The sequence below is a fragment of the Coturnix japonica genome, chromosome 3 (assembly GCF_054131305.1).
Source record: "Coturnix japonica strain WE chromosome 3, WE-NBRP24, whole genome shotgun sequence".
NCBI classification, from domain to species: domain Eukaryota; kingdom Metazoa; phylum Chordata; class Aves; order Galliformes; family Phasianidae; genus Coturnix; species Coturnix japonica.
In genome coordinates, this window is record NC_140665.1 from 60,301,763 (window position 1) to 60,327,916 (window position 26,154).

Sequence of the window (26,154 nt, forward strand, 5' to 3'; positions counted from 1 at the left end):
GTGATGATTAAGATAACCTGAGGTATAGTATCTAAGGATTACAAGGGATTATCCATGCTCTTTCTTGTTCAGAACTACCTTTTCCCTTATCTCAATTGCTATTAAAAATGGAAGCAAGAGGAGGAGGAAGAGGCTTTCTTGTATTGCAGGACATAAATACATTATTTGTATTTATTAGAAATGTAACCATTCAATAAATTAGAGCTTTTGAAAAGCAGATAAATGATGTCGCTTCTGCCTCCACACCTATTCAACATTATAGACTTGCTAAAAGCTCTAATGGGCTCTGCTGATGCAAAGCCTTCATTAAAGTCACAAGAATTATTAAATGATATAAGTATAGCACTCAGTGCTGCTTCTCCATAACACAGACACTCACCTAAAATTATTCCAAATTGAAAGAAATTAAAACTGAAGGAATACATTAAGTATCTGCAGCAAGGATTAGATCAGAGAGCTTTCCACAGCTGTTCGTCTATCAGTTATGCTACAAAACTGCTCTTGTGTTACCTAGACATGGATCTTTGCAGTGTTGTCTTCAAATACACTGCAAAACATGGCATTATTTTTGCAACTCTTCGAAGTGGTAAGAGTGTACACATCAGCTGTGAAACAGTCAAGTATTATCACAGCAGAATGGCAGCATGAAGTATAACAGAAGCACAGAGCTGAGAGAAGGAAATTAATGGATATTTAAAACACCATTTAGTTGATTTACCTCTAGCATGAAGTACTGTCATTTAACGATATCTCATGGAGATGTCTCTTTTCCAAATAAATGTCTGCACTGGGATTATTTACTAACAGGCTTGTAAATGCTGCCATTAAAAGCAACATATTAAAATAAATTAAGAAGGTTTTATAAAAAAATCACCTTTTCCCTCATTATCTATGTTCTTGTTAGTACTGTTCCAGACTTTCAGACTCTTACTATAGCAAACAAGATATTTTTCCCTGATTGTAAGAGACCATATTCCAGCCATTAAAACATGACATTGGAAACCTCATGCTAAGCACTGCTCCTGGATATGTGTACATATTCGTTTATCTTTAGACTTCCTTGTGTGAAAAACTAATAATAATAACAACCTTTTACACATGTTGAGGAAGGACATGAAATGAGTCTTCATCAGGTAAAATTTGGCAAGAATTTTTATTCCCCCCAGAATCCAAAGAAAGCAACATTGATTCAGGAATAGAATCCACCCCATCTAACGTAAGCTCTAAATAATTCACCTGCCCAGTCACTTCCAATCACCTATCAGAAGACAAGGACCCCATTATAAGACAACACAACAACATCTTCCTCCACCAAGCACAGAGACAACATATTACCACAGTTAAGTCTATAGATGACCACTGTCAGGCAAAATAAACCTACATTGTGATTAATGGTCCATTCTTTACATCTAAGTTCCCTATCAGCATTAAAAAAAAAAAAAAAAAAAAAAAAAAAAATCACAAGCAATTTATTAGTAAAAATTATTATTATTTTTCCCCCCAGTAATTTCTGTGTTGTAGAAGTAACTCAGGCTTCTGGTTGTGATGGGCTTGCTTAGGCAGCAGAGCCTCCTTCAGTGAAATGGAGCATTAGTATGAAGAGGAAAAGCACCCAGCTGATGGCTGTAACATGGCTGGCACTTTGAGATAAAAAGTGAGCAGACGTTTCGCCTCCTTTTTTCCCTTCTCCCTGTTTTTCAGTTTGGCAGACATATGAGGAAGTGGTGAAGTTTTTCTTCTCTTCTGCATGAAGATGACTACTCTAAGCAATAGCCAGTATCTACAGTAACAAAAAATGGCTGCAACAAACCCCTCAAGCCTCTATCCACCAGTAACAGGAGGCTGAAGGTCAAACAAAATGTGATATTTTCAGGCACTACAGCAGAAAAACAAAGAAAGAAAAAGCAAAGGATAAAGAAGGTGCAAGCTTGGCATTACTTTTATGCTAAAACAGCCCACGAAAGCCAATAGCCAGGGAGTTCCCAAAGGAATAAAATTTGAAATTAATTTCCCATCACCAACTAATTTAGCAGCTTCACTCATAAATCTCAGAGCAACACTATGTGCTCAGAGTTTGTGTGGTAATTTGAAAGACATGCCATTCTCCATTCACAGCCATGCAGCTGGATTATCTGCTTTAGCAGAAAAATTCCACTCATTCACAGACTCAGAGCTGTGACTGGTGCTTCCACCATAAATGATAATTAGAGCAGAGAAAGAGCTGCCTCCGGCCAGTGCAACTCCACTAACTTGATGGAATTTCACTCTTTTATTCCAGATCCTGTATTTGCTCTCGGGCCAACGGGCAGAGAAATGCATCTCACGTGTCAGTTCGTAGTTCTCTACCAGAGGAGATAGCTACTGCTCCACATTCTTATTTAAATACAAAAACCTTAGAAACTCAGGGTGAGATTTTGTGGCTATTGTCATTTTCTCTTTCAAAGCAGACTACAGAATGCTGTTTCACCCTCCCCAGAGGGAAAGGCCTCCTCAGGCAGAAGGTTTCTGCTTCCAAAAGCTCAGAGCTCAGTGGTAAACCATCGAGGACCCTGAGTTCACACCACTAAAGCAACGCTTTGTGCTGACACATTATTTTAACACAAGGGATTTAAACCCCCCAGCACGGGCTCCAGGATCCAGATTCTTGGCGGCTGGGATGAAATGACAGTGGACCCAGACAGCCGGGTCTGGCAGCAGCCTGTTGGGAAGGCTGGGATGCCCTCACACAAAGGCATCGACACCCTTCAAGCCAGGCTTTTATCAATGAGCAGGCCAGATTCCAGGCACTGCTCATCTGTTGCCTAGCAGAAAGGCACTCATTGAGGATCTGCTTGCAGTTTACGTGCCACAAAAGATGGGAAAGAAAACTGCCCTACACAACTCAAAGTATCAGGGTGGGCAGAGCTGCAGCCATGCTACTCTCATGTACCTTCCCTCGCCCACAAATCACAGTGCTGCTTTCCTTCAAACAGACAGAAAGTAGCATCCCATAATGATATAACGAATTTCAGATGTCTGTGCATATCCTTCGTTATTGCCATTAATAACTCTAAACTCACAGCTTTGACAAAGAGCTCAGTGTCACAGAAATCAAGAGACAGAGGATCTTGGATCATCCCTGTCTTCCTCCCACCAGCACAGAGTGAGTTCCTCCATGTGGCCTCTGAAAGGCTTTCTGAGATATACTTCAAAAGATCTATCTTCTTACATGAAAGATTGGCTTACCTTCCTTACAGGCATCTCCGTCAGGTTCTGCTTCCTGTTACCCAGCTTTTTTATCTATCTCACTGGTCCTAATTAAGTCTTTTTTGTGATGGCCCAGACATCTGCTACAGCACAGAAAATAAGCACAACATTCATATCTTGCCCCTTAAAAATGAGTGGTACAGTTAGCTTAGCTAGTACATGTTTTTTCACATCCTTCAGCTTTTCTACTCTAAATTGAACATAACCTCTTTTTCTAAGAGCATATTGCAAGATGACAGAGCTAGGACAGGAAAAGATAGTATCACAGAAACTTACAGCAAATTCAGCAAAGAGAAAATATGATTTAAAAAAAAAAAAAAACGCTAGTGAGCTTTTCGGGAATAAATCAATCTTAGGAGAGTGCACATATTTTCAGTGCATTTTGGGGCTAATTTTTATCCTAAATCAGACAGCAAAGTTCAACTTACCACATGGAGAAGTGATGTTTTACTTTGGAAGTTAGTAAATCTTGCGTTAGCTTTATTACTATAACCCAGGATGAATGAGTGGGCTTTGTGATGGCGTTGGTACATAGTCATAAAATGCCACATCACTTTGCATTGTTACCAAAAATATTTAAGAATTATTTGGAAACCACACAGAATGCTACTGTTGATTTTTTGGATCTCCATAGGGCCAAATTCCATATTTCTTTACAAGGATGCGCTTACTTTTTTATCAGACACTACAGCCATCTTCATTCTCTGTATGATTAAGTCAACCTCTTTTAAATATTTAATACTGAAATTTCAAGTTCATTAACTGCAGTTAACACTTGTTTGTTAACAGTTTTTCAGTGGCAGAATAGAAAGAAAATATCACCAAAATGAAACTAACAAAGACCTCAGAGCCAGCATTATAAATAATTCAACAACTTCCCAAATACATCATGGTTTTATGTTTTCTTGAGCTGCAGCTATAGATGGAAAAGTCTTCCACACTTCTGACATAGCCTGCAAAGACTCTTCTTCTCCTTCACTATAGCTACTACTTTCCCTTGTCAGCTTAGAAGTACAATAAAAATTAGAAGCATTTACAAATATCTCTCCTGTTTCTTTTCATTAAATACCCAGAGCTCCTGATGTAAGGATAGAGGTTGCATTCACAGGGGAAAATAAGAAGTAAATCAGGTAAATGCCTTGTTCAAGAAGCAGGGATTGAACAACAGATCACAGGTTAAAACTAAAGAGGCTTCTTTGTTCTACATTCATATCACTATTTTTATAATTATCCCACCACTTCAGCACTAGTGTTAGCAGCTAAAAATAAACCAACAAGGATATACGTGAAGTTGGTCAAAGGGATGCACAAGTGCCCTGATCACTTCAGATCTGACCAAAAGTTAAAGCACGCTGTCACACTGAATAATCCCCACTGAAGAAATCAAGTCAAATTTTAATGTGAGTTTCTATTTATTCTAATCAGGCATGCTGCTATTGCAGGGCACACTAATCAGTTACATTAAAGCCACTGCTGCACATTGCTACTCCTCGAAACCTCTTCGAGTGTGTGGATGCTTAAACAGCACCAGATACCTCCACAAGAACATGCAGAAGTCATGGCAGGGCACGCAGGCTAGCAATTCCTCTCAGCAGGCACCAAAAGCAGTGGTGTTATTTTGGTCTCAAAACCCTGAGCTCCTTCCCCCAAGAGACCTGAACATTTGACCCTCGCTTAAGAATATTTTCTCTCTAGAAGGTACAAGAAGAGACAAGCTGGAGAAAGAAATCAGGGAATGCTGCTGTGAGAGAATGAAGGAAAAGTCAGCCACACTGGAGAGTGAAGGAAAAGGACAACTGACTGCTACTTCACCAAAACCAACCGCCAAAAGGAGAAAAAAAAGATAAAATTGATCATCAGCATGCAGACAGCAAAGTCTGCTCCAGGCCCCTACCAGTTGCTGTCAGCAGTGCCTCTGGGACCTAGAAGAGTTTCACCTAAGCAAATCTCCAAGAATCTATCCCATGACTTCTACACAAGGAAGTACTGGCATTGCCACTAGTGGAGAAAGATTAAAGAAAGTTTTCTGGATTCCTATAATATATAAGATGACTGATAATTATGACGTTACACAACACCAGAACCCATGTAACTGACATATTCAAGGCAAGCCATGCCCACATACCCTCCACTGATTGGAATATTTTCAGTGAAGCAAAATGCATCTCAGTATTTCATTCCATTAAATAGGCAAACACACAGCATTGTATTGAAAAGAAAAGACTAGTATTGAGTTTCTTTGGAAGAACACGGTGAGAGGATATGGTAATAATTCTGACAGCATTACAGATAGCCACATCAGGGTTCAGAAGCACCCTGAATGAAAAACTGCTGTAAGTGTGGCAGAAACTTAAACCTGAACTGTCTCTTACTCTTTTTCACCTCTCTCAAACCAAGACAGACGCCCATCTATGAAAGGCACAATAACTCCAGAGGAATGTTATCATTTGCAAATACCTCCAGCACTGCGTGTACCTTCCCTGGAACCTGAAGAGATGTATCCAAGAAGCCTGAGGAAACTGGCAGATGAAGTTTTTAACCAACAGTTGATCATACCTGAGAAGCTGGGGGAGTCCAGTGAAATTCCCACTGACAGGAAAAGGGGAAACTTGACTCCCATTTTTTAAAAGGGAAAAAAGAAAGACCCAAGAAACTACAGGCTGATCAATCTTACTCTGTGCCTAGCAAGATTGTGGAGCATATCTGCCTGGAAACTTTGTTAAAGTACATGGAAAACAAAAAGGTGATAGAGGACAGTCAGCATGGCTTCACTAAGGGCAAGTCTTACGCAACAAATTGGGTGGCCTTCCATGGAGAGGTTACAACACTGATGGATAAGGGATGTTATTTACAGGGAATTGTGCAAAGTGCTTAACACCATACCAATACCACATTACATCCTTGCCTCTAAATCAGAGAGACGTGGATATGACATAGGCCACTCTGCAGATAAGGAACTGGCTGAATGGTCACCCTCAAAAAGCTGTAGATACAAGGAAGAAGTTCTTCACTACGAGGATTCTGAACACTAGAACAGGTGGCCCAAAGAAGCTGTGGATGCCCCATCCCTGGAAGCATTTAAGGCCAGGTTGGATGGGGCTGTGGGCAGCCTGATCTAGCAAGAGGTGTCCCTGACCATGGCAGGGATTGAAACCAAATGCTCTTTAATGCCCCTTCCAACCCAAAGTATTCTATGACTGTTAACAAGGAGAAGAGGTACTACGTCAAAACTGCAACCACTTCAGGGGCTTTCAAGCACCTCCACTGACCAATAACAATGTACATCTGGAAAAGTGCTTGCACAGAACCCATGAAAAGTAAGGTGGGAAGAAGGAAGGAAGAAAAGGAGAATGCTTTTTAGTTGACTGGCTCTTGTTCTTCCATGCAGGAACGTTGGTCTTGCAGAGATACGAACTGAATAAAGACGTAAGCCTGCTCTCCTCAATCATTTTGCCCATTTTCAGTTTTAAACTCTATCTAGTTATGATAAGCAGCAGCATTCACAAAACACTATTCCTGTGTCTGAAAAGTGGAAATAAAATAATCACCCAAAACAGGATATACAGAATGCATTTCTCTGCACAGATGCATATGTATCAACACAACATTCATTAAATAACACTGGTCTGGATTGTGCCAATCCCATTATTTAAGGCTAAGAGAGCACTGTTCATTTACCAATTTATCCCTTTAAGTTTACTTCTCTTTGTATTTTTGCTTGTTTGGTCGGTTTTGTTTGGTTGGTTTTTGTTTTTTTCCTCCTGTGAACTAATATTAAAGGTCAGAGAGACTTCAATACCGTCAACAAAAGACTTCTCATACATCTAGTCAGATTTTGCAACTATTTTATTAGTGCATGGAAGAAATTAAGACTCCCTTTCAAAATAACAGCGCTTCAACCTACAGAGAGACTTTTAAAAAGAATTTTTGGCTCACACCTGCAGATTTCTGGAGTCATCATTAAGTAGTAAACGCTCCCCAGTTCTGTACCATTACCTATGGAAACAGCCACAGTATGGTCCTACTGTAGCTGGTTTTCATTTCCACCTTCGTTACATAAATAGGCACTAACAGCACAGTAATTCCCACTCGTTCTCTTTAAGTCCCAAAGAAACGCAAGCCGCATCGGCATTGATTGTTTGCTATAAGCTTTCCCATAACAAAAACATCCATGCAAACCCCTCGGAGACTGCGCTTGTTCCATTCACCAGGCACGCACCATCCTCGGCCGCCTGAAGATGACACTCACAAACATGGCACCCACCACATCCCCGTATATTTTGCAGTTGTTGTTCACAAAGTTCCTTTTGTTTCGATGCAGCTCCTGTTTAGCCCGCACTGCACCTCGAGAGGAAAGCCGCGGCAGGGCGAAGCTGGTCCGGCTGCGCGTACCAACTCCGTTCTGGCTTTTTTCACAAGCAGAAAAATAAGGAGGGAAAAAACCTCCCTCCAATCTTTTGGGTTAAAATTAAACACAAAGGTGCCTAAGGGGCAGCTTTAACCAGTGTTCTGGGCAATTTACAGGGTTTGCATTCAGCGCTGGTCCTTAAAAGAGACGATTAATTGCTATGGCAACCGAAGCATCACATGAGGCGCACTCAATCCGTGATACAGAGCCTGCAGTGTGCCCGCTCACCCAGACACGCATCTCAACAGGGTGACAAACTCCTCAAGGGTCCGCATTGTTTGGCCGCAATTAATCCTTCATAATAGACTCTCTTCATTTGGGATAGGGGACTCTGTCCACCTTTCTCCTTCCTTCAAGAGGAAATCTTGCTACTTGGTTTCTTCCGTGTTTTGGAGTGCAGCTGCATGTAGAAGGAAGGAGGGAGTGTTGGATATGCAGGACATAAAACCGTGGGAACTATACACACTGGGATCCAAGTAGGAATTAATTGTAATGATCTATGAATGAATATTCCACCTTTGCTGCTATTGTATTTCCTTCACTCATTTAATGGGTCTTTCATATGAACCAGATGCCTCAACTCTCTCGGTACATCATCACAGCATTTGCAAGAACAGCTCATATTTCTGTCATATCCACACCTGCAAGCTAGTTCACTTTAAGGTACCTGGCAACCTCTGCCTGCCTGAAACCAGATCAGAGGCACAGCCATTAGCCAAAAGCAAGAAACAGCTTATTTCTATGTCACAGAAGCATACTTAGATACAAAGAGACAAAAATGAAACATTTTTGCTGTGCTGCCTCCCTCTGCTCCCAACAACTGGGATCCACACATCAACAGAACTGACCAGAGATATCTATCCAGCTTCTTGCTCCCTCAATTTCCCATCTAACCACAAACTGCTTTTTGTGTGTGTGCCTTTGGGTTTTTTTGTTTATTTATTGTTTGTTTTTAAATCATCTGGGCCCATACTCTCACTAACAGAGAGATCTTCCTAGTCTGTGCATGATAACTCAACTTGCCTAGGGGACATATGTTTTTTTCCCCCTCTCCTGTCAATCAGGTACCAATCTGGACTGGACTGTATTTAATTACAAGCTGTTAAATTTTTAACTGAGAGCAATACTAATAATACTACATTTGAGCTTCCCCAAAACAGGACCAGTCCCAGAAAATAAGTCTGAGCTCCTGCTGGACAGTAATCCAAGAGACAAAGATGGAACACAGAACAAAACTAGACTGGAACTAGATTATCTTTAAGGTCCCCTCCAACCTAAGCCATTCTATTCTATGATTCTAACTTGAAAAGTTCCTGTGTTAGACCATAGGCCAAAGCAGAAAGGAAAGCATTACAGTTACATTTTCAATACTATTACAAAAAATAGTGGAGTTAATCGTTAATACCCAGCTCTGTAAGAAATGACACAAACAGTTCTTCAATGAAACAGAAATGAAACTCTTTAACCCAAGTCATGCAATTGAAAACTACTTGAATCCCACTCCAGGGATCAAAAAATGGCCATCTACCACCAGGAACAAAAATAACTTACTAAGAAACTCAAACACAACCTCGTATTTGCTAAAAAATTGATAGATTGCAATGCTCCAATTGTTAAGAGAAAAACACAACTGAAGAGGCCTTAGGGCTTGAGCAGTGATTTCTATCCTTACTTTCATATTTTTTCAGTAAAGTCAGAATGAAGAACTGAGTAATGGATATGTTTCCTATCTGGACATGTTAATTCTTTCCTTCTCTTCAGGAGCAGAATACAAGCCCACTATTTTATACCTATTACCTTTTACAAGACCGGTTTTCACCCCTAGCTCTGCTTGCCTGTGCATTTGGTGCTGCAAACACAACAGCTTTACCTGAGCAGCAATAGAGAGGAATGGTGCAGCACCTTTCCACAGCAATCCTGACAAGTGAAACTATAACAGAATACAGGATGGGTTCAGGAAAGGGGAGTAATAGAGAACACTTGCTGCAAGTTGTCTTCTGTGCTGCTGAGATCTGTATTCCCAGAAATGCTGCTGTGACTGCTCCCAGAGGTAAACAAATTGGTAGACGTTCTTAAAAAATTCTACCTGTAACTTAAGCCATGGGACTGCTGGTAAGATCACTCCATCAGAGGAAAGGCTTTTGGGAAAGAAAGCACATGGTTGTTGGCTCTGGGGAGCAACAGAAAAGAAACAGAGGCCAGAGAGCAACAATAGGCCTCCAAAGTCACATCAGCCAAACACAACTGGCTATTCACAGCGCTCAGTATAGAAGAATGCTATAATACAGCACATGCCATTACAGCCAATGGAATAAAACAGTTCTGCAGCCACTGATCAACTGTTATTTTTTCTAATCATCAGCAGGAGAAAAATTACTGCACACATTTCCAGAGAGACAGAAGTGAGTCATAAATTACAGAATAGCGGCTGGAAAGGACCTCTGGAGATCATCTAGTCCTAACCCCTGCTAAAGCAGATTCTCTACAGTAGGTCACACAGGAAAGTGTCTAGGTGAGTTTTTAATCTCTCCAGAGAAAGAGACTCCACAGTCTCTCCGGGCAGTTTGTTCCAGGCCTCTGACACCTTCAAAGTTAAGAGCTTTTTTCTCATTTTTATGGCAACTTCCAATGTTCCATATTGTGTCCATTGCTCTTTGTTCTTTCACTAGGCGCTTTTGAAAAGATCCTGGCCAAACCACTTGACTCTTACCCATTAGATATTTATAAACTGTTACAAGATCCCCTCTCAGTCTTCTCCAGGCTGAACAAACGCCAGGTCTCTCAGCCTTTCCTCAAAATGGAGATGCTCTAAGTCCCTAATAATCTCTGCAGCCCTCCGCTAAGCTCTCTCTAGAAGATCCCTGTCTTTTTTGAATTGGGGAGCTCAGAACTGGACACAGTACTCCAGATGTAGCCTCATGAGGGCAGAGTAGAGGAGGAAGATCGCCTCCCTCAACCTACTGCTATGCTCTTTTTATTGTGCCCTAGAATACCACTGGTCTTCTCAGACACAAGGGCACACTGCTGGCTCATGGCCACTGTCCACCAGGACACCCAGGTTCTTCTCTGCAGAGCTCCTTTACAGCCCTTTGCCTGCACTGATGCACGCAGTTATTGCTTCCCAGGTGTAGGACTCTACACTTGCTCTTGCTGAAACTCAAAGTTTCTCTGTTTGTCCAAGACTCCACTCTATCCTCCAGTCCCTGAATTAAGGGATGGAACATCCCGTTTCTTAGGAGTGCTCGCTAGGGAGCAGGCAATTAGGAAATTAAGTGATGCCCTTCCCCCACCCTAGCTTTTTACAGTCTCCTGTGAAACCAAATCAATACATGTATGTGCATACACAGTTCATATAAAGCCATATTATACTTGCACTACACACAATAGTGGAAAGGTGCCACTCTCAGGAAGGACTGCAGGCTCAACTCCATCCTGAGACTCCTTCCCAGTCACAGCAGAGGTCTGCAAGCAGCACAGTGCACAGCGTGGCAAACTTCTGCTGGGACCAACTTCTTACCAGATGACTGGGATGAGAAAGGGCAAGAGCGTAAGAGTGTGCAGTTGGGAGAGGAGCAGGGAGCATGGTTCTCTATGACAGCCCCAGCTGGTGCTGGCTGGTGCACCAGGCTGGGCTTCTCTGCAGGCCCTAACTTTGTACTCTGTCTGGCCATTGCTCAGGAGCACTGGCTGCCTCTGAGAAGCCACCCCTTCATCTCTCAAATCTTCCACAGGCCACATGCATAGGTCATTTTGTTTTCTAGCCAAAGTCTGCCTGTAAAGTGCCAGAGATGCACAATGGGAACTGCAGCTTAGCCGCTTCTGAATGCTCTGGAGCATTTACTCGGGGTTTTATAGCACTGTACAATATTTTAGAAGCATTAACTAATCAACAGCTCTTCCAGGTAGTTAAGTTTAAGTATCCTCATTTTACAGATGCTGAACCAGACCTAGAGAGGTTGAGAGATTTGCCCAAGGCCGAAAAAAAATAGAACTGGTGCCCAATTCTGGATGGTAAATCAGCAGCTGCTGTATGTAGCTTCTCACTGAGTCTCGCAGAAGGCAGAATTTCCCCTCAAGACCTGATGCAACTTTTCCTGCAAGCAGAAAAGACAAAAGCCCACCTCTCCCTGCCCATACATGCAAACAGCTGGTTGAGCTGCTATTTGCTACCAGCTCTCCATCACCTTTTGGTCAAACACAGTGAACATGATATAAATCATTATGCTGTACCTTCAGTCCCAAATCCCACAGTGTCAGCAGGCATAAGGCATCACCCAAGCTTTCTAATTCCAACACTACCACACTTCCAACTGCATCATATGTATGTATGTGTTGGATATTTTTCCCTCTCTGTTTCCCATCTCACATTGCTACTCCAGAAACAGCAAAATAAGAAAATAAACAATATTCTTTCCCTTCTTGCCTTGTATGAGTTATTTATTTGGGCCAGTCTCTGCAAAACCACATGCTATTGCTTCTCAAACACCACTGCTCCTGAAAGACAAATGCACACATGACTGCTCCACTAAGGAAAACATGTAAGCATAGGATATTTGGCAGGAAGTTAAATCTGTATCTTTGTTTCCTCTCTCACTTTGGACCTGCTATGCAGAAAGGCAGCCAAAAGGCATCTCAAAGGTATGGTCTTAGAGCCCAGATCTTTCAAGCACAACTTCCCAAATAGTCCCACTCAGCAGAGTGTAGTCACGATTTTGGTAGTACTTCATGCAAGGAAACAGAGCCCACAGATACATGAAGAAAAAGAACAAATCATTGAAGGATTAAGAAAAAAAGACAAATTTGAAACTGTCAGACAGTGTGTATACCTCAGAATAAACTGCTGCTAAATACTCTCAAGTGTAGCAGTATTCTGGATGGAGAAAGAGCATTCACAAATGTGAAAAGAAATTGGTATTGATTCTGTGGGCACGTGTCTCAATACATCCATGGGTTGTAAAAGTATGGGAATGAATCTAATATATTAATCTAGCTGAGTAATAATAAGTTCTATTAACATGGCAATAGTTACTAAATCGATAAGAATGAACACATTCAGATGTCAAATTTAACAGAAACCGTTCTATGAGCTGGAATGTGCTATTCGTTTGTAACAGGATGTTAAATTGGTTACCTTTTGTAATTCATCTTTAAAAGATCTCACTTGCTTTCCCACACAGACATGCAGCCCCTCTTCCAAGTAAATTATTTGGGAATTACTTAATGTCTTTAACATAAGCAATCTCTTTAGAGCAGAAGAAACTCTGAATCCCAGAGACTTTTCTTGGAAATGCAACATAATTCTTCCAGTTCTACCAACCTTCCCATGATCACACTCACTTTGGCCAACCTGCCCAATAATTTGAGTGCATTCAACCACTTGTCTGTTGCTTTGGTAGGCTATCATCTTTTTGTTTAAATGACAGAAAACCTGAATTTTCCTTTTCAATACAAGGGAACAGTACTTTCACACACATTCTACAACTGTCACACCACCATGATTTCCTGCTTCTAGACCCCAAACTGTCTACTGACATCTGCATTCTACTGTATCTCTTCAAAGATATGGCAAGCCAGACTCAAAAAAACACTTCAACTATACTGTCAAAAAGAAATAAAAGAAAAACGCTGTTGAGTCCTAAATGGAAGTAAAGCAGCTTTGGTAGAAGAACCTCAAAAGGAGGCAAAAGAGCAAGGCATCCAGGGCCACACACAGATTTTGCCCACTACTGAAAGAACTGAACCTGACTTCTGCAAATGGCAAACCCTGAAAAACACCTGTTTTTTCTACAAAGCATCCCTAGCAGTATGTGTCAGGAAGTTCCCTGCATAGCTCAGGATGCACTCCAATCTGATCTCTTCCATTTGCCACTACTGAGGTAGTAATTTTGTGGAGACAGAAGGATAAGTTAACAAGTGGCCAAACTGAAAACACAGAAGAGAGGCCCACCTGTAAACATTAAATCCCTCAGCACAACAAGGCTGCACAGAAAAACTGCTTTGCAGATGCCAGATTTCCCTATCAAGTTAGGTGAAGGTTGTCAGCTTTTTCTGCCTGACAGTACTTAAACCTCATTCCTAGACTGATGAAAATTGTATCTACAATATTAAAGTTTTATTTCCTTCAAGTATCAAATCCCACAACCGTTAAGATATTTTCCAGCTCTGTGCTCAGCTCTTCAGAGCCTACTTGGTATTTGCTGTCCTTGTTCACTTTCAGTCTACCCAAGACAGTCCCTACAGACCTGAATACACTGGCTGAGGGTAGTTAAAAAGCATAATCAAAAGCATATTGCATCTGTGGCAGTAAGAGAAAAGGAGAAGCAACACTTGGCCTGTCTCATTATGACTCTCGGCTTCTAGTAAGAAGAGATTTCAGGAGGTAAATGGCCCAAATCAGGCTACAGAAGCCATGGTAAACACAGAGATATTTTAATTCCCCCAAATACCTGGGCTTAGAATGATCATTCATTTAATTTTATCAAATATTTTCCAGCACTTATCATCCCAAGACTAGGGACAGCATAGAGCCACTGCATCCTAAAACAGTAGCAGTAGCACCCAGGTGGGTAATGTAAGTGGATCCAAATCTGGGAAAGCACAGAAAGCACAGGGCTGTGTACAGCTTACCCCTTACCCCTCCTGCAGCATTAGGCTATGGCCAGTCCAAGACTAACCTCATGCCTCCTGTCTGTGATTCACAACTCTGAAGCTACTTTTTCAATGAGACTGCTACATCCTTTTAGCAAATAAAGGCAGAAATATCTACCTCACCTTCACCTTGTAGCCACAAACTCCTTCAGCCCACAAACTCTCTTTCTGGCTGAAAGGACTTGAACTGGCAGTTCTGAGCCCAGTAATACAAAAAGGATTGGAATTTAATTGTTAGGCAGGAGAGAGACAGCAGTGGAGCAGAAGAGCTTGCTGCTGGAAACCCTTATCCTGAAACGAGCTGAATGAAGGGGCACCTGAGCAGGGAGCACAACCCAGGTATCTGCCCTCACCATTGGCAGCTGCACACCAAACGTGCAAGATGAGACAAAGTAATGAGAACGAATGCAGTACAGAAACAGCACCATTCTAAAATGCACTCAGCCTAATAAAATGTTGTAAAGCCGCTTCTGGACACACAGCAATGTTTTCTTTGACAAATGGGGGCCAGAGAGGGCCAAGTAAACTAATAACCATCAATATAAGTGCTTCAGATTTTGGCTTTGTTCTGTTCTCAGCTAATATGGGCTTACAGGTTGCAGTTAACATTAGGGCTCTGGAGGTAATAATTATGGTCTTGCTACTGGACAAAAATTACCTCATTTATCTGTATTAAAGATGCAGCAATCTGTTTCAAGCATAAAGTGCTTTAGTAAATGAACACCTTGAAGTCTGAAACACCTAGGGAGATGAGCTGGGCAAAAAAGCCTCTACTGGTTCCAAACTTTAAAACTTTCCCCATTTTGTGCCAAGAAAAGAACCTTCATCCAAAGCTAACTTCACCATTCAGGTGTACACTGCAGCCCTCAGGGATGAGGCAAAATGGAGTCAAGCCTGGTATCCTGCATAAGTATTCCCATCACCATTACCATGAAGTCTTGCTTGCTCTTTGTCCAAATAATGTAGTCTGGACAAAAGAAAGTTTTGTGCACATGCAGCCTTGAGAAAATCTCATCCTTCTTTCCCAGGTTTTGACTCATTTACATTGCATAAAAATTACAGCTAGGGAGAGGACTCTCCATCCAGACCTAAAGCTTCTGTGTGCCACCATGCACTGCCTCAGCTCAGACCTGTCCAAAAATGGAACATGGCTTCCCACATCTCTACAGGGAAAGCCAGACTAAGGAACCAATGGACCCCCACACTAACAAGAATCTGAGATGACTGCCTCTGCCACAGACAAAAGGCTGGTTTAGTAAGTGCCACTATATTTAATAGGGGAATCCTGTCATTTGAGAATGGGTCTTTATGGTGAGCTCCAGCGTCATCCTCCTAATGCTGGAAATCTTTAGGTGCCTCTGAGAAAAAGTGGTGGGAAAAGAATATGTATTGAAACAACGCTTTCTTAAAGCATGAGAGAAACTAAGTCAGAGAAAGCTGAAAGACAAGCTTCAAAACCAGCATATTTTCAGGAAGAAAATAAAGTCCTGTAAGGACAGATGACAGACATAAATAAGCAGAGACAGGTAGATCAGGTGGCTCACTACATGAATTTCACAACCCCTCACTCTTGCACACTTTACAGTCATAGCAATTTACGAGTCCCTATACAATTCCTGCAAGAAGTGATTCCAGCTGAGCTCAAGCTCAGCTCCCAACCAATCGAGCATGGGTTTTCTCTTTGGGTTTGAGGAGGTGATTTTTTGCAGGTTTTTTTTAAACTCAAGGTTCTTCAGCAAGTTCATTTTCCTCTGCTTTCTTGGTAATTAGCCCTAATCAGTATTCAAGTGCTGATTTGGAAGGCTATCTGCTGACTTAAAGGAAGAGAACACCTCAGTAATAGCCCCAGTGTTTCCCCACTCCAGCAGAAACAGTAGCGATAAGGACAGAGACTCCAGCCATCCCAAAGGAGAGGGAGCCACAAAGAACCCTTCTGATCATTGCTGGCATCTGGCCTTCCCCTCATTAGCACATTAAAGCTACTCTGTCCATCCCATAAGAGCCACTCTGTCCATTTCTCCAGCTCTCTCTATGGAGCCATTTACAGCGCTGCTCTTTTGAAACCCCTCTGGTTCAAGAGGCAGTAACCCCTTCCTAAAGCCCGCAGCACAGACAGTGTCAAAAATTCCCACTCACCAACAGGCACCCGGTAAGCACAGGCATTCCAAACACCAGAGGTAGATGGATGAAACTCGTGTAGTTCACCTTGCCAAATTGCCCCTCCTAAGAAAAGTCTCTTGCCAATCATCCTGTGGGCTTCTGATTTCATTTGAAAGAGTGTTTGCTGCATTCAGTCCCCATGCTTCAAACAATTCCCATTTCAGGACTGGACTGACAAGGCTCGTATCTCGTTAGGCACCAATTCCCAGGAACAAAAGAAAAGCAAAGAGAACAGAGCTGGGGGACATTAACCATAAAACCATGCTCAGACACTTGGTCCTGTACTTGGACAGACTTCCAGCACCTGCTACAGCAGCAGTCTGAAAGCTTTATCTTGTCTTCACTCCTAAATCAAAGCATCTTAAAAGAGCGCTGTGGCATGCAAATAAGCATGCTTTCACAGAAATAAATTGTTTGGGGAAGGTGAAAAGCATCATTTCATCTGATTTCACAGGTATTTCCCTTATGCATCCAAATTATTGGGAACACAGCTAACCCATGGAGGCCTCTTGCTTTCAAAGTGGTTATTACAAATGGACTAATGAGAAAAGGAACAGCGAACAACATTTTACTGGTTGGATTTTACACTGTTCTGCTCTTAAAGGGTGCTTTTCCAAGGGCAGACATGACCTCCCACCCCCAACCCCAACAAAAAGAATAAAAATGACAGGTACAAGAAAGAAAACCTAGTTGCTTTGCCTGTGCTCTGAACTCATTTTCTTTGACTCACTTCAAAACGGTATAAATATTTTCACCTAAAAGGAGAGCTACAGCTGTCTGAATGGGCTCAGATTTTCTTCTACAGCTACTGTTATTCTGGGCAGACTCTGAGAGGTATTTGTACTCTTTAAGAACAGAATTCCCTAAGGAAGCCAGCCCTTCTTAGATTGAAGAAGAAAGCGAAGCAACTGAAGGTTATGAATACTCACTCTTTCTGAAATTCCACAAATGATAGTTTTGATCTTTGACTTGCTTTTCATTAAGGAGAAAATGCCATAAATTATTTGGTTTGTTCGCCACCCTGATCAGTCAACTGAAAGATGGTACTGCTTTGAGCAATGAAAGATACTGCCTCCATTTCATTTTTTTAGTACATAAACTCTATCAGGTTTACTATGTGCATATGCACTATTAGAAGAAAAAAATCACTGGGTTACAGCCTTTACAACTTGCAGTGTAATTTAAACAGCTCTCATCTCCGAGGAGTTAATAGACTTACAAACAGTTCAAGCTGCAAGTTAGTCAGCTACTGGGCCAAATCCTTCCTCAGCTCCATTACAAAGGATGAATTGATTCTGCAAGATACTAAAAAGGCAGATTGTACGTGAACACCTGGGCTTTCTGATGAGAAGAATCAATTGGTATCTAAACTGCTTTTACTCATTGCATTTTGTTCATTTTAATAATAAAATAAATCACTGCCTAGCTTAATGAATTATATTTATTAGCAGCACTATTTTTTCCTACTTCTTCTATAAAACATAGCGTTAATTAGACATACACTGGTTTATGCCCAGGGCCAAAATTTATCTGAGAGTGAATAAATGGGCAGAGTGAATAAATGGACAGAGTAGAGAGACTCACACTGTTACAAAGAAAGCTCTCACCATTCCTAAGAGCAGAGAATATACCCACCACAAAGCCACTGAAAAGGTGACATGGGTCTGTGATCGTGCTCCTGCTATTATCAGACAGCAAACTGACGATGCCCCTAATCCTGATATGATTTGAGGAAACTTCTGAAAGCTGCAAGGCACCATTTACAAACTGCAAGAACATGCATGCAAAGACATCCTTGAAACAATGAGATAAGCCACAGTTCAACTTTATGGCACTACTCCTCATGAATGTACTAAGAGGCAGAAGCCCAGAATTATGCCTGTGCCAACCAGTAATTCAATAGTGGGGGCATGGGCATCACAGTATCTAAAGACATTCATTCATTTTCTTGCAAGAACTTTATCTTCATTCCTTATCCTTGTGCATAGGACTACAGAGCGTTCACCTAAAGGCAGTTAGCTCATTTTGGACTCTTATTCAGATAAATAATTTGTAAGAATCCCCCAAGAGACCATTTAGCAACCTGTTGCATTATGATTCAGCTTTTTTTTTTTTTTTTCCCCTTTTTTCTTGCTTCCTGTTGAAGGTGGGAGGCAACATGGGACAGGTGAGTCACTGCTCATTAGGTGGCCTTCCACAAGCAAATGGGTTGGTGGAGTCCAATTCTGGTTTCCCAGAAGCAGTGGGGAAACAAGCAAGTGGACAGCCAGAATAATTTCTTTCATCCCCTATGACATATCAGCACAGAGTCAGTCAAGGACAGCTGCTGAGCAAATACCACCAGAAAGGTATAGGGCAGCAAGGATTCACAGACCATGGGTGTGAGTCAGATGTCCGGGGATGTATTTTTGAGATGTAATCAACACAGTTCCCCCTCAATGAAATGTCCATTCAGTCATCCTCTCAGGCGTCAAGGCTAACAGCTCCTTCAGAACATAGCAGCACCTTCTCACCATTACCACCAGCTCAGAATTGATTTCCAAACTATTCCAGTAAATCCAACTTGGCATCTCCAGCTCTCCTTGATTCTGACCCTTCAATTTTGTTTCACTTTGGTCTTCAGCTCTGACCAGCATTTTCTCCAATTACTGAACAACACTTTTGAAGTCAACCAATGCTGCCCTCCATGAAGTACCTCCTTCTCAGGCACTCCTAAGGGATTCTTCCAGGGTTTCTCTGTTACACTGGGACCACTGAGCCAACAGGGAGCAGAGTCTGGAAGGTGAAGCTAAACATTCCAAAACTTGATAAGTAATTTTAAGAGAAGCTGTGGAAGGCACCCAAAGCCCAGGCAACTAAACTTCTGCTACCTAGCAGGAGAGAAACAGTCCTCAGCTTCTGTCAGTGCCTACCTCATTCTTCCACTGCTTCCTCTCTGACTGTAACAATTGCAAATAGGTTTCTGGCGACCCCAGCTGTCCTCAACCTGTTATGTTGTTTGTTGGTCTTTGGAACATCCCCATTACCAGAAAACAGGAGCACATTAGCTCAACTGAAGGAGTCAGTCAGCAAACTTCCAAAAACAGTTCTCAAGCAAATGGTACTCACAAACTACAGGCAGCATGGTAAAGGTGCTACCAGCAGAGCAACTCTAACTGCAAAATCCAAAACTTGGTTTGAGATGGGCATCTACCTAGAATCAAAATTGTTTGGGTGGGAAGGGACCTCAAAGCACGCCCAGTTCCACCATAGGCAGGGCTCCCACCCCCCAGCTCAGCTACCCAGGGCTCCATCCAAACTGGCCTTGAGTACCACTGGGGATGGGGCACCCACAGTTTCTCTGGGCAGCTGTGAGTGCCTCACTGCCCTCCAAGTAAAGAATTTCTTCCTAACACCAAGCCTAAGTACCCCCTCTCAGTTAAAAGCAATTATCCATTCAGCTATCACTACAGGCCCTAATAACCCTCTTTGTATGTGCATTACAATATTTCTTCCTTTCTCCTTACATGTTTGCATGCTATTGTGTTCATGGAAGATGAAAGCATAAACTGTGTCAGGTTTCATTTCACTGTACCAACAGAAATACTGTAGAAAATCCATGTCATTACATGGTGCAGAATCCTTAGTTCCTTCGTTTCTCTCTGAGTGGGGGTTTGTAAAGGAACTCAGGCAGATTTCCTTTTGCAGAGGTTTTGGAATGGGCTAAGGATTCTCTTAAACAAAGGAAAGGCTGCCTTAGTACTCCATGAGAACAAGTTTTCTTTCTCCCGTGCATTTGGAAAAAATTGCTCCATTTCAGACAGGAAAAGCACGTGATTGCCAAGAAGTGATGGGGCTGCTGCCCAGGTGCTCCTTGGGGCAGTGGGAGGTCTGGGTCATGAATCGGTCAGAATATAGACAAACTTCAGCCATCAAAGCCAATTCCTATCCTTCCCTCCCTTCAAAAAAATCTAGATGTCATCTTTTCAATAACATATATATGCCAACAAACACTGACCATACTCATGATATACAGCTGAAAGTCATATCTAACATACATGAGCACGGGAAGTCTTTGAACTCCTTGTGTCAACCCAACACCCCCAGCCATGCAGTGGGAAGCTCCACAAGATCACCACCATTGCTGTACTAAGTCCCCCTACACACCTTCACCCACCTCCTCTTGCCCCAAGAGCTTCCTGCCCCAGTGCCACATCCTAAGTCTGACAGGTGCCTCGGGGCTGCCCTGCAGAAGGACAGCACTGATGGGGTGGCACAGTGATGGGGCAGAGGAACAGAGTGGGTTGTACCGCACCGGGAGTTGCAAATGTGAGCATATGAGAAAATGTTTGAGTTTGTCTGAGTTCTTGTTTCAACTATTTTTCAACGTTCGATTAACAAAGGGTAAATATTTCATCCCTCACCGATGCTTCTGAGGTCCTCCTAGAAAGGTAACGGGTAATTAATTGCATATAATTGTACTGATCTGCGAGCAATCAGACAAACAGCTCCAGATATTTGTAACAAAGACAGTAACGCTGATAAACTCCTAACGTACAAATCCTGGGAGAATCAGGGAGCTCCATCTCCAAACCCAGTACAGCCGGGTGGAAGAGCTGAGGTCTTCCGAGTAGCTCACCCGGACCCAAAACTAACGGGGTCGCAAAGACATCACTCGGTGCACGCACCCCTCTGTGTATTACGGAGAGGGCACGCCGGGCTGCAGCGATGGCTCCGGGCGGCCCTTCAGAGCTCGAGGGCTCCTTCTGAAGAAGCGCAACCGGTTGGTCTCCGGATGGACACCGCTCGGTAGTACCAACTCACACCTGACCAAACGCAGAAGGAACAACCCGCAAAGAGAGCACCCAGAGTAGCGGCGTGACGACGGTTCCATCGTTCCGCCGCGGCATCCTGCGATTTCGGTACCTTTGTGTTTGCGATGCCCAGCAGCACACACCGACCGCCCGGCCCCCGCGCTCCGCACGCTTTTCCCCCGGCTCCGGGCAATCGCCGCGCACCGGCGGCAGCTTCGCGCTACCTCCGCCGCTCCCCCGCAGCTCCCCCGGGCACGGCCGCACTGCCCCGGGACGCGGCTCTCCCGGCCCCGGCCCTCTCGCCTCACCTGTTCAGCACTTTCCTGATCCGCTGGCGCACGCCGTTGGAGGGCGCGGAGATGCCGCTCCTGGCGCCGCCGCCCTCGGCCGGCAGGTTCTCGATGGTGGCCACGACATGGTTGGGCTGCGGCGGGAGGTGCGGCGGCGGCGGCGGCTGCGGCGGCGGCGGGTGCCGGGGGTGGCGGTGGCACTCCGGGGAGAGCATCGCGGCGGGGCTGCGCCTTAGCGGCGAGCGGAGAGCATCCCGGCCGGGGCGGCGGGCGCTGCTGATGCTGCCGCTGCTTCCGGGCAGCGCCGGACCCTCGCCCGCTCCTCCCTCAGCGAGCTGCCATGCGGCGAGGGGCGGGCTGCCGCCGCCAGCGAGTGCCGCTCACGCTCTACGGAACAGCGGCAGTTTGGCGACCCTCCTCCCGCAGCCGCCGCTGCTGCCCACACCCCCTCCGCACAACCGCTCCCTACCGGCTGCCGCGCCGCCCCGACCCCTTTGTTTCCACCCGCTGCCGCTACCGCCGCCGCCGCCGCCCCGCGTGCCCGGGCGCTCCTGTGCGGATCCGCGGCCGCGTGCGGCGCTGCCCGCCCCCGGGAGCGCTGCCGCAGCCTGGCCGCAAAGGGGCGCCGCAACACTCGGCTCGCGGCTCCCACGCGCCCCCGGGTTGCTCCCGGCCGTCGGCCCGAGCTGGGATGGGGCACTCGTACTTGAAGGATGGTCCGGTTGGGAGCGGGTGTTGCCGCGATGCTGAGTTCTTAGGGATTATCATGTGCTTTCCCCTCAAAACGCAGTGTGGCACATGTCAACTCCAGTAAATTAGGAAAAAGCAGATAAAACATGCTTCTGGAAGGTCCTCTTGCTCTCACACAGCTGCCAGGCTCAGAGCTGGCATCCAAGAGGAAATATCGGCTCTGGAAAGTTGAGCTCTGCGGCCCTTCTCCATGGAACTAGAGCACTTCGTGTGACCGAGACCTCCAGGTGGGCCTCTTAAGTACTAGATGTATCCTCGAAAATAAGGAGGAGGTTTTAAACTCTCTATTCAAAAGTATTTCATTTTAGACTTCTAATTAGACTCTCTCTTTGATGAGGGTGACAGAGCACTGGAACAGGCTGCCCAGGGAGGTGGTGGAGTCTCCTTCTCTGGAGATATTCAAGACCTGCCTGGACGCCTACCTGTGCGACGTGGTGTAGGGAGCCTGCTTTGGCAGGGGGGTTGGACTTGATCTCTGGAGGTTCCTTCCAACCCCTACAATTCTGTGATCCTGTGATTCTCAGACACCTGTTAAATCAATTATGTATCTGAAGTACATCACCTCATAATTTCACAGACAAATCCTAATTTTCCATAAGTTAAATACATTTGAAATTTCATCTTTTCCATCCTATTGTTCCTCCCTATTTATTTTCGTCAAGTTCCTTTCATTACTTTCCTGTTTGTACCAAACCTACACAAAGCCATTGAGGTGAGAGGAGCATCTGCAGAAAGCAGGGAAATGCGGTGATAAAACTGTGGAGTGATCCCCGAGGAAATCAGTTAGATGTAATACGTGAAATTACTTTGGCTTTTTTTCTTTTCCCTTCTTAATGACTATGTTTCAGGTTGGTGATGCCTGTTTGTGGGAACTATCCCTTTTGCCAATATTAATTTTTAATGCTCACTCCGAACACCTCAGCAGCTTCCATCTAACAGGGCTGCAGACGAGGCCCAGCGGAGCGTGCTGCTGTGCCAGAGGAATGCTTTTGAAGATGTGGATCACTCGCTGGAAATCCTCTAAAGTTCATTCTCAGTTCTGGGCAGAAAGCCAGCTGTTTGCAGCACAAGCCAAACCCTGGTTGAGTCGGATTATGATGCTAAGAAATCCTCCTCTTTCCTTCCCCCCCCATGGCAACCACACACTTCTATCAGCAGTGAAAGATAAGGTTCGCTCTCCCCTTCCCCTGTTTGGAGCCCAGCAGTCTTTTGGGTTGGGCTGCAACTCCCCATTTCCCACACCTAGCACATTCCCCTTCATGCTGTCATGCCCAACATTCAGCTGTAGTGGTACCCAAATCCATGTCTGTGTGACACCATCAGATATTCTGGAAATACTCTCTGTCTGCACAACATTGTTTAGATAAGGAATATGCTTGCTCTTTGTGCCTCTTCAGACTCATCCAGCAGCTGAATGTAGGAGAACAATAGTGTTTGTGTAGCCTCATTCCTGCTGATTAAGCCACAGACCTGCCTACCTGCATCAACTTAGGTGCCACACTGTGCAGGGTGTTGGTAGGAAGCAGCTGTCTTTGGGATGGTCACCTTGCTTGGCAGCCCTGTTTCCTAATGCAGAGGAAAACCCCAGGCCCACTGTCTGGTGGTATCAGCATTGCAGCGTCAGTAGCGGCTAACTGAGAGCAGTGTGTTTTAATGTTTTAATAATTACTCAAGATGTTGTTCATGTGGCAAAATATCCCTTGCAGTCTGAGCCCTCTTGGCCTGATTTCAAAGACAGTGCTATGCATGTTCAGCTCCCATTAGAGCTGTTTCTCAGCTTGATGACATTCAACTATGGAACGTCTGGCATCTTCATTAATATAATTCTGAACTTAATTTTAATGAAGGATAACAGTAGATTCTGTATAATTGTGAAAATATACATTGTTAAGCATTTAAACCCACTAACAGTTGAACAGGCTTGGTGTAAGTCTTATTACTTTTCTTTGTGGCTTGTGCTGAAGAGGTATATTCCCTTCAAACACCAAGTCCATTTTTAAATCCTGGTTTTCCAGAATCATCATGAGTTTAAATCCAAGTTCTCAAAGGCACTGAGTCTACTCCATCTTTCTGGTCACCGAAGTCTTCCATAATTATGTTTTCCTCACCACCTCAGCTCACAGTGAAGCAATCCCTTTTTAATTCTGAGTTTGCCAATTGAATCCTGAGCTCCATCAGAAGAGAGGTGGACAGTGGGGCAAGGGAAGTGGCCCTTGTAAGACCCCATTTGGAGAGCTGCATCCAGGCCTGGGGCCCCCAGCTCAAGAATGATGTGCAGCTGTTGAAGTGGGTCCAGAGGAGGGCCACAAAGATGGTTGGAGGGCTGGAGCACCTCTCCCATGAAGAAAGATTGAGGGAGTTGGGCTTGCTCAGCTTGGCGTTTCAGTACTTGAAGGGAGCTTATAACCAGGAGGACAGACACAGTGAGATAGTCATAGTACAAGGGTGAAGGACTTTAAAGAAACCAGAGTAGATGGGGCCCTGGGCAGCCTGATTGGTGGCTTGCAGCCCTGTCAATGGCAAGGTGTTGGAACAGATGGACTTTAAGATCTCTTCCAACCAGAGCCATTCTATGATTCTATAATTTCTGTCCATAAATGCACAGGAGTCTGACCTGTAGGTGTTCTACTTGAGACTTGCTCAAGACCGGGAAAGCCTTGCAGCAGGACCAGAGGATGACCAGTAATCAGAGGGACAACTGGCACCAGAAAACTTACAAACAAAGTAGCAATGGTAACAACTGAGAAATGTTTTCAAGATACGACCAACTATCTCCAGGTAGGTTGGATGCTCTCCCTTGGCGTGGAAACCTGGACTCTCAGCTGAGCCAGATTTTCAACAGACTCCAAACTCAGCCCTTCCAATTTCAGCTGAGCCTCATGGAATTGCTGAAACTGCTCATCTGTAATACTGCCAGCATCCCTTGTTCTTGGCTTGCAAACAGATGCAAGTAAAGAAACCCAAATTCCAGTTGCTACAGACACTGTCAGTGTGTCTATTCCAATACATTTCTTCAAGTGTTGGTAAACTGAGGTACTGGAGCATCTCTAGCCAACATTGGATGCGGGCTGTCACTTCTCAAGTAAGCACCAAGAAGACTCTCTTTCATTTGTCTCAATAATTACTCTGTACTTTGGTTTATGACAAAATTATACTTTGAGTCATTAAAATGTAATCATTTGTATTTTATATAATGATTTATATTAAACATTTTGTTTGATGCAAAGATTGTTTGATTGCTAATTAATCAAGTGTTACCTTTCCATTTTATTTTATACCTGGATTGAAGTAGTTGCAGCTGGAGGGTGCAAGAAGACCCTTGTTTGGGATACTCTACAGAAGCATCATGTGGGCCAGCCCTAGTGTAGATCTGGGATTCATCCTGCTTGCCTTGTGTGACATTCTGGGGAGGAGGTATTCATACTGGTGGTGAGTTGGGGTGAGAGCTGTCCCGAGGTTGTAGTGCCTCCACCTGGCTTTCTCAAGCCTGGCCCCAGTGTCCCTACACACAGCACTGTATAACACAGTGGTAACAGACTCTGTTGTGCTGCTAGGGCACAGGCAATGGCAAAGAGGCCAAATACTGGTGTACACAAAAGTTCTCTATTTGAAATCCTTCAAGCCTCTTATCAGGAAAATTCTTATTGCAAAAACCTAACTTCTCCAGCCATCCCCAACACCTCAGTATAAGAGGTATAACTGTCAGATAACTGACAAAACAAGAGGAAGAGGGATGCACACAGAGCTGCATCTCCCTTCCCTCCTCAGTGCCCTGTGGCACAGGCAGTGCGAGACACTGCACCCAGGTCATAGACAGATATGGAAGGATCTGGGTAATAATGCCTATTTTTCACATCCA

At 44.0% G+C, this 26,154-nt stretch overlaps 1 protein-coding gene across 1 annotated transcript in view; it reads right to left on the reverse strand.

Annotated features, from left to right (window-relative positions):
* SLC35F1 (solute carrier family 35 member F1) overlaps positions 1 to 22,116 on the reverse strand; it is a 217,680-nt gene extending 195,564 nt beyond the window's left edge. The window contains exon 1 of the mRNA XM_015858777.3: positions 21,564 to 22,116. Within this exon, the coding sequence (XP_015714263.2) occupies positions 21,564 to 21,760 (197 nt within the window). The 5' untranslated portion in view covers positions 21,761 to 22,116. The remainder of the gene's footprint in view (positions 1 to 21,563) is intronic.
* Between the last annotated feature and the right edge of the window lie 4,038 nt (positions 22,117 to 26,154).